This window comes from Poecilia formosa, unplaced genomic scaffold (assembly GCF_000485575.1).
Source record: "Poecilia formosa unplaced genomic scaffold, Poecilia_formosa-5.1.2 Scaffold64, whole genome shotgun sequence".
NCBI classification, from domain to species: domain Eukaryota; kingdom Metazoa; phylum Chordata; class Actinopteri; order Cyprinodontiformes; family Poeciliidae; genus Poecilia; species Poecilia formosa.
Window position 1 is genome coordinate 1,960,635 of NW_006800003.1, and position 12,013 is coordinate 1,972,647.

Below are 12,013 nucleotides of genomic sequence, written 5' to 3' on the forward strand. Positions count from 1 at the left end.
TGAGTCCTGTGGGTCTCTGGGCTGATCTCCAGGGCTTTGTAGTGAGTCCTGTGGGTCTCTGGGCTGATCTCCAGGGCTTGGTAGCGAGTCCTGTCGGTCTCCTGCCCGACTTCCAGGGCTTCATAGAAACTGCATGGAGTTTGGATGTTCTCCCTATGCATGCGTGGATTCTCTCCGGGTACTCCAGCTTCCTCCCAAAGTCCAAAAGCATGACTGTTAGGCACCTGACGATCCTACCCATGGAATCACTCATCACATCACTAATCACGTGTTTTGCGGCTGTACAGGTAAACAACCTATACACGTGACTTTTTTTTTTTTTACTTGTCCGCAAAAGGAGTCTTTAATCCTTCAAAAACAAGCCCGTATACAAGTTTTGCACTAAATGTTATGGTTTTATAGCTATTTAAAAACAGTTGACGAGATTTGAAGGGTCTATAGGACATGTCGTAGTTTTATAAAACACACTTCGCAAACAACAAAATTAGTTGCTGACCAGACATGTCCGGTATCACGTGACACGGGAGAGACTGACCTTTCAAGACATCAGGTGATCGCCTTTGTAAATTCACTCCCGGGTCAGAATTTTAACTGCGTAATTTGACACCCTGCAGTGCGCTGTGCACGTGCCCACTGGCAGCAGGGACTGTTTCCTGTTTATGGCTCGCTACTGCTAGAGTTTCATCCGTCTTCCTTCAGGTCAGTTCATTGGTGATTTATTTTTGGGAAAATCTATTATTTGTGATGGCACAGCAGAAGAAACAACGATTTAGAGGCTTTGGAAGAGGCTTTTTTTAGAGGCTTCTCTGGGGCACACGGAGCTTTTCTGATAGAAGCGCACGAAGCTGTGCACGGGAGTTCCTGCGTTTTTGCTCTCTCAGATTGTTTGGTAAGTTATTTTCTTTTACAGCAGCTTTAGACAACATGACTGACTTAGTTATTTTTTGTCTTATATTACATGATATCAGCTGTTGAGATACAAGCGTAAAATAAGGCTTGATTCTTGAGAAGAGGGACAAAACAGCTCCTATGGAAAAAGCACAAAATTTGAATAAAATATACACAAAATATAATTTTTTCAAATAACTGACTAAACTAACCTGGGTCACGTGAGCACAAAAATGTATGTTTTCCTGGTGTTTACTGAATATTTTTTATTTTAAACTTTGTAGTAGGTGGATGGTGTCTTTAAAATCCCTTGTCCTGAAGCAGAACTCAATACATTCTAATAGTTTAAAACAATTCAAAAAATACTAAAATAATATATTATGACAATTACCATATTTTCTGGACTATTAGGCGCACCTAAAAGCCTTAAATTTTCTCAAAAATCAGCAGTGCGCCTTATAATCCAGTGCACCTTATGTGTGCACTGAATTTCAAAATCTGTCCCTGACCAGACATAATATAAGAATAGACACCTCATGGACCGCTCTCGAGATTTAGGGCAGCCATCTTGGAAGGGTCAACCGCTCCACTCAGCGTTATATGTCTGGCAGGCACAATGACATATAAGCACATTTAATTGATTATAACACGCCTTTTTGTTACTTGAGACCATATTCAAACATCTATCAAAGCTATATTTATAAACAATTGTATTTTCAAAGTATTTTTTAATTGTATTGATACGTTCAGCAAATTTAAATATGCATAGTGGGGAAAACAATATAATAGGAAAAGAATATTCTGATATTGATGTATGATGAGCATTTTACACAGCCGTTCATCATTAATTAAAAAAATTATTTAGTAATATCAATACATATTTATATAAATACATGTTTACATATACATATAAATATAAACATGTACAGCCTAATATATATTATCTGTAGTCTGTTTTCCAGTCGACAAGTTGTAGCCTCAGAGTGATTCAGCAGCTGAGTTTGAGTCCAAAATCTGACGCGAGATTCATCCGTGCTGCAGTGAATTCGTCTCTCTAGATATTTCCCTCTTCTTCCTCACATCCTGTCTATATGAGACCTTCAAAACGAGGTGCCTGTGGTCNCTGAATATTTTTTATTTTAAACTTTGTAGTAGGTGGATGGTGTCTTTAAAATCCCTTGTCCTGAAGCAGAACTCAATACATTCTAATAGTTTAAAACAATTCAAAAAATACTAAAATAATATATTATGACAATTACCATATTTTCTGGACTATTAGGCGCACCTAAAAGCCTTAAATTTTCTCAAAAATCAGCAGTGCGCCTTATAATCCAGTGCACCTTATGTGTGCACTGAATTTCAAAATCTGTCCCTGACCAGACATAATATAAGAATAGACACCTCATGGACCGCTCTCGAGATTTAGGGCAGCCATCTTGGAAGGGTCAACCGCTCCACTCAGCGTTATATGTCTGGCAGGCACAATGACATATAAGCACATTTAATTGATTATAACACGCCTTTTTGTTACTTGAGACCATATTCAAACATCTATCAAAGCTATATTTATAAACAATTGTATTTTCAAAGTATTTTTTAATTGTATTGATACGTTCAGCAAATTTAAATATGCATAGTGGGGAAAACAATATAATAGGAAAAGAATATTCTGATATTGATGTATGATGAGCATTTTACACAGCCGTTCATCATTAATTAAAAAAATTATTTAGTAATATCAATACATATTTATATAAATACATGTTTACATATACATATAAATATAAACATGTACAGCCTAATATATATTATCTGTAGTCTGTTTTCCAGTCGACAAGTTGTAGCCTCAGAGTGATTCAGCAGCTGAGTTTGAGTCCAAAATCTGACGCGAGATTCATCCGTGCTGCAGTGAATTCGTCTCTCTAGATATTTCCCTCTTCTTCCTCACATCCTGTCTATATGAAACCTTCAAAACGAGGTGCCTGTGGTCATCGGGGCCCTCGGGGCAGTCACCCCCAAACTGGAGCAGTGGCTCAAACAGATCCCAGGAACAACATCAGACATCTCAGTCCAGAAATGTGCAGTTTTAGGCATAGCCAAGATACTGGAGGAACCCTCAAGCTCCCAGGCCTCTGGTAGAGGACCCGAGCTCAGAGGATTAAAGAGACCACCCGCAGAGGGTGAGAAGGGGATTATATAGCCTTCTCATTACTAATTTTAAATTGTATTATTTAAAATTAGTAATAATTTTAAATAATAATAGCTACTGCAGTGTACGCACGCACAGCATTACAACAACACAGAACGGCTCTCAGTGAGGCTTCAGTCCTATCAACCTTAGTAAAGATCCGTCCAGAAGAATCGAATCGTTCCTGAATGTCATATCACTATATAGCCGACCGACTTTGGTCACAGCGTTGTCCCATATATGCGACACATCAGTCAATACCTCCGCACAATAATTCAGCACGAGTGACAACTTTTTTTCATCACAGATGCAACTTGTGTCTCTGTACAGCTAGCTTTGCTAGCATCACGTCCACGGAGCTTACCTTTCTTTAAGCTTTCCTTCCAAGTGACGCTAAAAGTTGGACGAAATCCCCACCGTCTGTGAAAGCGAAGCGCTGCTGATTTTACATGTCGCCATCTCATGACTTTTTGCAGCGCTGTTATATTTCTGACGATTAGACAGACATCTTCTCCCGCTCAGAGAAAACCACTGCACATTTCTTGGAGCTCCGTGTGCGAGTAAAGGTGGAGGCGATGGGTGACAACAGACACGTAAGTTATTGCTTGGATTTTACGGCGCCATCTTAAGTTCCTGAACTTCACATTTTAACGGACAAAAAGCGCAACGCGACTTGGATGTAACGATTAACGGGACAGCTTTGTAGAAATGTAGGGAAGTAGAAAGTACAGATACTTACTGTAAAATGTAGTGGAGGAAAAGTAGAAAGTATCCATAATTAAATCTACTTAAGTAAAGTACAGATACACGAAAAATGTACTTAAGTACAGTAACGAACTTCGTTACTGTACTTAAGTACATTTTTCGCCACCACTGCCTTTATATTATTTAAGTATTAAAGTAAAAGAAAATACCAGTGTATTTCTTTCAGAAACATTAATATGAAATCCATAGCTATGACCAATGTTATGCAATAGCAAATAAAGGTTTACTTTTAATATGTTTGTCTTCAACTATATAAAATTTCTATTAACCTTAACATACAATCATTGCAGTAACCTGAGTTTACCACTGGGCTACAATTTGTATTATGCTTTACATTTATTGTTATGAGATTTAAAAACATATTACCAAAAATGTTTCTGTAACTTTTTTTTTTAAACAATCACTTCTCTAATTCCATCCGGCTTGTTTTTGAATGAGAGGAAAATGAGTTTCCTTTCCACAGAGTCAGAAACATTATCACTTCTACCTTCTGACACGCCTCTTCATGTCATGTTAGAAAATATACATGACATATATACAGATATCACCCAGTTGTATCAATATCACCAGACCCTGAAATTAGCTCCATCATCACAGTTAACCATGGTTCCGATCCCTGTAGACGAAAAGCATCCCCAAAGCATGATGCTGCCACTATCATGTTGCACTGCAGACAGTGTAGCGATACAGTTTTAGTTTTTGTACTCTGTGCTTTTCATCTAGAATGAAAAAGCTCAATTTTTTTTTTTTTTTTTGCAACAGCAAAATGTTCCTTTATTGGTTTTTGAACGTTTTAAAGTTTAGATTAAATATGCATAGATCTGTGGGTTGTGTCAGTAAAACTCAAAACTTTACATTTTGATGTGACAATTTACTGATAAAAGAACAAATATGAATTCATATAAGTCACATGTATTTGTTGTTGTTTTAGACTTTAAATAAAAAACTATTAGTCATCTTCATATCAAATGTATGACCTAAGCAAAAATTTCTTTAAATAAAATGAAAGCTTTTATTTTCCTCCAAACAAAAGGACGGTTGCTGTTGGCTTCCATTTTTGACAAATACAATGAACAACATTATTCAGAGACACAAGCTGCAGTTCATGCAGCAGTAAAACAAAGCCTTATGTGGGAAAACACCACATTCTGGCTTCTGTGGGTATGCCATTTCTGCTGTTATGAAGCTATGGACCACAAATTATGCTTCAGTGCAGAATTTAGCACACTCTCACTATTGCAATGGCCAGCCTTTCCTTTTGCTAGAATATAATAGAGATTATAAAGAAAAATATAACCTCTTTGGAATAACAAAAATAAATTTATTTCATTTCAGGAAGACATTTAACAAGGCACAAGAGTTCAGCTAAGCTATGCCATTTATCCACATAAATTTGACTTAGTAATCAAAGCAGAAATGTATTTGAAACTTTCTGTAACACTGTTGTATTTTTAGACACTAGCTAAACAACATCCACAGCACACACACAGAAACATGGCATCACTGCTTCATGGCCACTAAAGCCATTACAAAAATAAATATAACATGTTTCCATGCAGGTGTGGAAGGAAAAAACTACTGGCAAATGAGAGTCTACACATTTCTTTTGTAAAAGTCGTCATCGTTGCCATTGGGAATACTGATTTGAAACTACATTTCATCACTTAAGAAGAGTCAAGAATCCCAAAAAGTAAGAAACAGCCACGTTAAGCAGCCAAACAGTATCACTGAGGACAAACACGCCATCAGAACAAGCCAGTGAAATGAATATGGTGCCCTAAGTGTTTTATTTTGTTCAGTTGTTGGCACAGACTCAAACGTCTTAATCCTGGGCCGTCGCGACTCAGAAGGGGGTGATTGTCAGGACGTAGATTTTTTAGATTTCCTGATTTTCTTCATCTTCTCATATCTCACCGTCTCACCCTCCAAAGAGGAGAGTTCAGAAATCCGGTGGATGAAAGAGCGAGGGGCTCCGATGATTGGGTCTGAATAAGTCTGGGCTACATGAAGACCACCTAGAGAAGGTTTTGGGTTGGAGAGAAACACAAATGAAAATAAGAGGTGAAATTACAAGCAATTTATGCTACAGTGGTTAGCATGCTAACATAAAAAGCAAACATCACATTTCAGAGACAGAAAACCTTGCTTAGGTAAAAAAAAAAAAATAAAAAAATTACAATTTCAAAAATGTTCCACCTTTAATATTACCCATGAACAAGAACAGTGGTAAATTATTTAGCGTCAGAGCCAAATAAAAAGAAAATAGCTTAACCTTTCTTCTAACTACATATAATAATTTGCTTGGAGTAACTTATTATCAAATGTTTTTAGAAAACTCATAGTTGGATGGATTTACAGAGTTTGAATGCCATGACAACCAGCATCCACAAAATGTAATTTCAATTGGCTGATTTTGACATACTCAAAATATTAAGAGTAAAACATGGAACGATTACATGAACAGAAATTGGAATTTCAACTGCTTCCATCCACAGCTCACTGAAGTAAAATATTCTCGTTGCTGGAAGAAACAGGACTGCTGGCAGACGCTGACGCTACCCATCAGAGTAGCAATAAAGGTCAGAAACAAAGTGGGCATTCTTCACTATTCTTAGTTCTTTTTTCATTCTACTTTTTATCTCAAGTGGACATTCCCACAGACGGATGGGGTTCTCCACAGGGAACTTTTAAATCCCAGAGTTGGGTGCCGATAAGTTAGGTCTCTGCTCGGACTTCCTGTTGCTTTGTTTTATGCCTAGATGTCTATATGTATGTATGTAAAGTGCTATACAAATAAAACTGAAATTGACTTTTAGCTGCTTTCTCGCCTTGTGTTTGTTTTCTTTCTGTTACTGTTTTTTTATGGATATTATATACAAGAAGCTTTTTGTCAACCTTGGACATGAAAATGAAGATAACTTTTGATCTTCAACTGCTACATCATACAGCCCCCCAAAAAACTTTGTGGGGGTTTGCTGAAAACATGGCTCGCGTAGGACCACCTCTGTATTGGTGTCTCATCCAAACTTACTTTTCTGATCGTTTTTAACAGTCACCGGGGGAGTGTAGGTTGGATAATGTACTTTGGGCCTGCAGAACAGAACATAAGGACAGTGGAGGTGACACTGGGCTGGGAAATATCTAACACAATCTTAGAAAGCTGAGATCAGACTTAGTTTAGAAAGCAAAACGATACCTGCTAAGCTTGCAGCTTTCCACTGAAAAATTGTTTTTGCCATTTAAGAATAAAGTGGAAGGTGAACTGAAGTTCACCTCAGAGATTCTAGGGTCTGCAACCTGTTTCTCCGGAGCCGCAAATGGCTCTTTGGACCCTCCATAATGGCTCTTAAAATTTTGGCTAAAACAGCGAAGAACAAACACATTAAAAAAAAACATACATATAATATAGAATATATTTCAATTTGCTTTATGTTATATTATATTGTTTTGCACTTTATAAATTCTGCATTAAATTTCCACAACAGAATGACACAAACAGTGATTTATTATCTCGTCACTACATTAGAAACTAAAATTTTCATTTTTTTGCTTGAATAATTTTCCACAAACATCAACATTCTACTGAAAAAACTGTTTACTGTTTGGTTTCTTTGTTTTAAAATCTAAAAACAGAAACAAAATGTTTTGTTTTTTAATGTCCACAAATTTCCCATTATAGATATTTATTTATTTATTTTAATTAAGTTGTCTTTTCACAAAATCTGAAAATTTTCAGCTCTGAACAAGTTTTATTTGCTGTGACAAGATAAATGCAAACATGTATTAAATTGTAATGTCATTATTATTACATATAAATTACATATATATTACATATAAAATAGTTAAAAGGATATATATGTATGAGTTAAGGCAGACTTTTATTTATTCTACAAATACTGCCTTCTATAGCAATATCTATCGTCTAGTATAAATGAGTGTTGTGCAAGACTAACTGTATAATAAAACCTAAAAAACTAACTTCAATAAATTATACAGATATGTTACATGTCTTTAAATAATAAAAATGAACTAGGTAGAGCTGTTGCAGTTGTCTTATCACTTGAAGCATCCCATAAGAGACAAGAACTATAATTATTGCAATCTGTGCTACTAAGATTTTAAATATTTTTGGTGAAGCCAGTAGACAACAAGCCTCCTGGACTGGTTACCCCAGGGTGAAAAGTCTCCCTGAACGGATGCTGGGAAACTCAGCGGAGAGGCTCAAGGGGTGAAGTTTAACATGTCGATACTCATTGTTGTCTTTTCGCAGTGGAGGAACCGTAGTACTGGTCCTTTCTACCTTTGTACCTAATCGGGGTATGAAAAGATGACAGTTCAGTTTATTATAGTTGGAAAAAAAATAATACAACAAACCAAGAAACAATCAATGACCTATCAAAATTGACCGGAATATTATTGGTGTGATAATAGCTTCACCTACTGGCAATGAGTTTGTATTGCAACTACAAGCTTCAATTTTTACTACAGCAATGGAACCTGCTCATCTCCTACAAAGCAGAATAGTGGAAAAATTATTCCTTACTTTCAGTACTCACATGTTTTCTCAGACAGGAAGTGTTTCCCAAAGATATCATGCCCTTGGTCAACATCCTCTGAAATCACTTTGTCCTCTTTATTTAAGTTTAGTTTCCTATATAGATGGAAGAAATTCAAATATCAGTTTACAAAAGCATTGACATTATTAAGAATTACGACATACATTTAGGTCTTAACCTCCTGACACCCAAGCTTTTGTTTAGTGTGCATTTTTTTAATTCTCCAAGTAACATGGGATTAGTGGGGCCTAAGACTAATGACAAAACCCTGCTTTTAAATAATAATTCGTGTTTCTAATCAAACAATTTAATATCTCGTTAAAAGTAAAGAAATAAAGGTTCTTGTCCCTAGTCTGGCTTTATATATTGTTTCTATTTATGACTTCTTCATTTCTGAGTAGCCTTTCAGACCATGCTGGCATATAGCTTTCATATTATTTCAAATATCACATTTATACACCATATAAGGAAACGTTTTACAAGTCCAAGGGTTTTCCACCTCGCTTTAGGGAGTAAATATGTGCAAATAGATTTGACTTTTATGAAATGTGTTTTCTGTTCATTCTTAGGAGTCTCAATAGAATTAAGCTACCATGAATATGTGGGATTTTTCAGTTCTTTGTCATAAGACAAAATCAGTCAATACTTCCTTTTACCACCGATATGCAGAAGCAGCTAGCAATACGTAATGCTGTACAGGGGGACCAACCGTGACATTACGGTGTAAAGAAACATGCTAGTCAATTTTTTTATTTATTTTTTTGACAAATCATACGCCGTAAGGATTTATCTTATCAGTTTCCGAGACACACAATTGCTGATTATGCTTGCATTTAATTGCACTTGACGAAAATATGACATCTTACCCTTTACTTATCAAGCTGCTCACTAACGTGTTCTCGTTGTGGTTACCTAAAAAAAAGAAAAAATGCTCAGGAAAGCTCGCTTAGCCTATATTTGGTACATTTTGTTGAACACGATGACTCACTGTTTAGAGGCAGCACTAAAGGGAACTTCCTTATCTGACTTGGCCTTAACGCGGTACGTCCTCCAATCCCGAAGGTACTGTACGTTGGGTATCCAGGAGCAGGGCGGCCATACCTCAAACCTTCTTCTGATATGAAAACTTTGGCGGTAGGCATTTGGTAGGTCATCATGTTGGACCCTACCGCGGGTATTACCTTATGGTTAATAATTATATCTCTACATAATAAAAGGTTCGTTGATTCCAGCTATCCCTGAGCAGATGCTAAGCTGCAGACCGCTGTAGTAAAAGCTCACTGCGTCACTATAGAAACACACATCAATCGCTCCGCAGCGGCTTTATTTCACACACACGAGGTGGACGGGATGATATTTATAGCACGGACTTAATCTTACAAAAAAAAAAAGATTAAATCTGGGTATTTTTTTTAAAACAACGAAGTAATTTGTATCTGTATTCCTAAGTGAGGTTGGAAAAAAACTGGGATGTTTTGGATTACATAATTTAAAAAACCTTTTTTTTTTTTTTTATTACAAGCATAACTACTTCAGTTCCAAGTCAATTTATTAATTTCGGGGATGTTTGATTTTTCCATTAACATTTATTTCCAATATAGTTTAAAATATATGTAAAGCTGTATTTGAAGTCACCTATATTTTTAATATTAAAGTCTATCAGCAATTCTAAGATTTGTTAAATTATGGATTTTTGGACCTGGATATTATTTTTTTAAAGAATGGCAGTACAGCTTCCTGCAATTTTTAGTCAGTTTATTGAAATGTCCAAAATGCATCCCAGACCCTTTTTATAGGTTGCAATGGCCAACTGCAAATTTGAGTTAAAAACTACAATTGCTGTGAGCCAATCAATTTTATTTTTGAAGAAATTGTATTCATCACTGTGCAATCCTGTGAAATCAATGTCCCAACTCTATTTTATTTAAATTAGATTAAATCCATCAACAGTTACAAATCAAATTTGTTCAAATTTTGATTTTTGGGAACTTAAATATGGAACCTCAAAGTATATTTGGTTAATGGAAAACTATATTCCTTAAAAACTAACCCATGACAAGCTTTGGAAGACAGGTAATGTCCTTGAAAAGAATTCCCAAAAATGGTATGTCACCATACAGCAAAGCAAGGCAATGACACAGATGTGAACAAGACAATTTTTTTAAACATGTTTTTATTGTATATTTTGAGTCCTTAGAAAACCTGAAAAGAAGAGAAAAAACAGCATTAGAGAGCAAACTCCAGGTAATGAACATAAGCAGTAATTGCAAAGATGTGGTTTCAGACATGGTTGGCTTATTAACAACTGATTTTCACCATAGTCGATAAGACGGGGAAAAAAGATTATGCATCATTGACCACAGCTGTTTTTAAAGATCTGTCATGGCAATCCTAAAACTTACCATAAACTTAGTTCATCCTTCGGATCAGCCTGTTGATCTGGTCCTCCCTGTTTCCAGCGTCACCTCCCTCCACAAAGTGTGTGGTCTTCTTGTTCATACCACCACGTGGCGATGACAGCTTGAATGGCCACAGGAAGTTGTTGGCCATCTTGAAGTTCTTGCCAACTGTGTAGATCTCATGAATAAGGTCCTCAATGCAGATGATGCCATATTTGCCTGTAGGATAAAAGACATTTTTCACAGCTACTCATTTCACTGAAAATACAGCAATTTTAAATACAAACTGGGTCTTTTTCAGTTTAATATATTGAAAAGCAACTTCAACTTTTTTTTTCTGTTGTATGAAACAAAATCAAGTTTTTCTCAGGAAAATTTGAACCAGTGTTTCAAGATCTCAGATATGGGACTTTTGCATCAAAATAAGACCAAAGACACAAATATGTAGATGGATTATAGAGTTGTGGAATAAAACCATAAGAAGCTTCCTAAATAAATAAGACTGGCAAGTGGTTTCAGATACAACTGGCTAAATTTGTTGGGGTTTTTTCACCAAAGTCGATAAGACGGGGAAAAAAGTGTACATCATTAACCACATTATGCGCCAGGATAACATGAAAATCAGAAATGAAATTGTGAAGATACATAGGATAGATAGAAAAGAACAAATGGCAAAAAAATGTCAAGTTGTGTGAGGGAAGAGATTCTTACCAAGAGGCCTTTCTATCAGAGCGTTGTCTGTGAGGGCAATACGCATCTTCTTCACTTTGCCATGGCCACGTTTGTAGATGAGCTCACGCACAGACTTCAGGTTGGGGTATCTGAGTATGATCAGAAAACAGTTGTAAAAGTCATGAACATAATTTCAAACGGCACTGAAAATTTTACACACTCATAACTATTTAAATATGTGGCTTGTGTTTAACTTGAGCTTAAACCTTTTAACAAGAGCCCAGTTGCCTTCCAAGAACACAAGTTCTTAGAAGTATTTAAAGAAGATGCTTTTCTAATACAATAAACAGTTCCCAACCCGGGTCCTCCAGCTCCAATTCCCTACATGTTTCAGATGATTTAAAGTTTCAACAGGTTTACAGCAGTCTGCTATGACCCGTTCATTTGAGACGAGGCTGACGCAGAACATTACTAAAAAATTCAAGACAGTGGGCCAAGAGAATTAAGGGCTGCAGATCACCTAACGACTCTAAATCTAGTTAAAA

The 12,013-nt window shown here is 36.2% G+C and overlaps 2 protein-coding genes across 2 annotated transcripts in view; both read right to left on the reverse strand.

Annotated features, from left to right (window-relative positions):
- Positions 1–5,600: 5,600 nt before the first annotated feature.
- Positions 5,601–9,725, reverse strand: cunh8orf89 (chromosome unknown C8orf89 homolog). Its single transcript, XM_007554605.2, has 7 exons — positions 9,386–9,725; positions 9,264–9,309; positions 8,398–8,492; positions 8,011–8,149; positions 7,038–7,199; positions 6,873–6,931; positions 5,601–5,856 (listed from the first exon to the last, which is right to left on the reverse strand). Exons 1-7 carry the CDS (start codon positions 9,552–9,554, stop codon positions 5,702–5,704), a joined length of 825 nt encoding a protein of 274 aa, XP_007554667.1. The 5' UTR covers positions 9,555–9,725; the 3' UTR covers positions 5,601–5,701.
- An 838-nt stretch (positions 9,726–10,563) lies between these two features.
- rpl7 (ribosomal protein L7) overlaps positions 10,564–12,013 on the reverse strand; it is a 4,459-nt gene continuing 3,009 nt past the window's right edge. The window contains exons 5-7 of the mRNA XM_007554606.2: positions 11,508–11,617; positions 10,800–11,015; positions 10,564–10,599 (exon numbers count right to left, since the gene is read on the reverse strand). Of these exons, the coding sequence (XP_007554668.1) occupies positions 10,807–11,015; positions 11,508–11,617 (319 nt within the window). The 3' untranslated portion in view covers positions 10,564–10,599; positions 10,800–10,806. The remainder of the gene's footprint in view (positions 10,600–10,799; positions 11,016–11,507; positions 11,618–12,013) is intronic.

Bases quoted from the DNA above. Each gene is read 5' to 3' on its own strand.
- cunh8orf89 (XM_007554605.2), bottom strand. From the start codon at position 9,554: ATGATGACCTACCAAATGCCTACCGCCAAAGTTTTCATATCAGAAGAA. The intron at 9,310-9,385 runs GTGAGTCATCGT...TCTTTTTTTTAG, and splicing joins TTTAGTGCTGCCTCTAAACA to GTAACCACAACGAGAACACG. The intron at 6,932-7,037 runs GTATCGTTTTGC...TCTGTTCTGCAG, and splicing joins GAAAGCTGCAAGCTTAGCAG to GCCCAAAGTACATTATCCAA.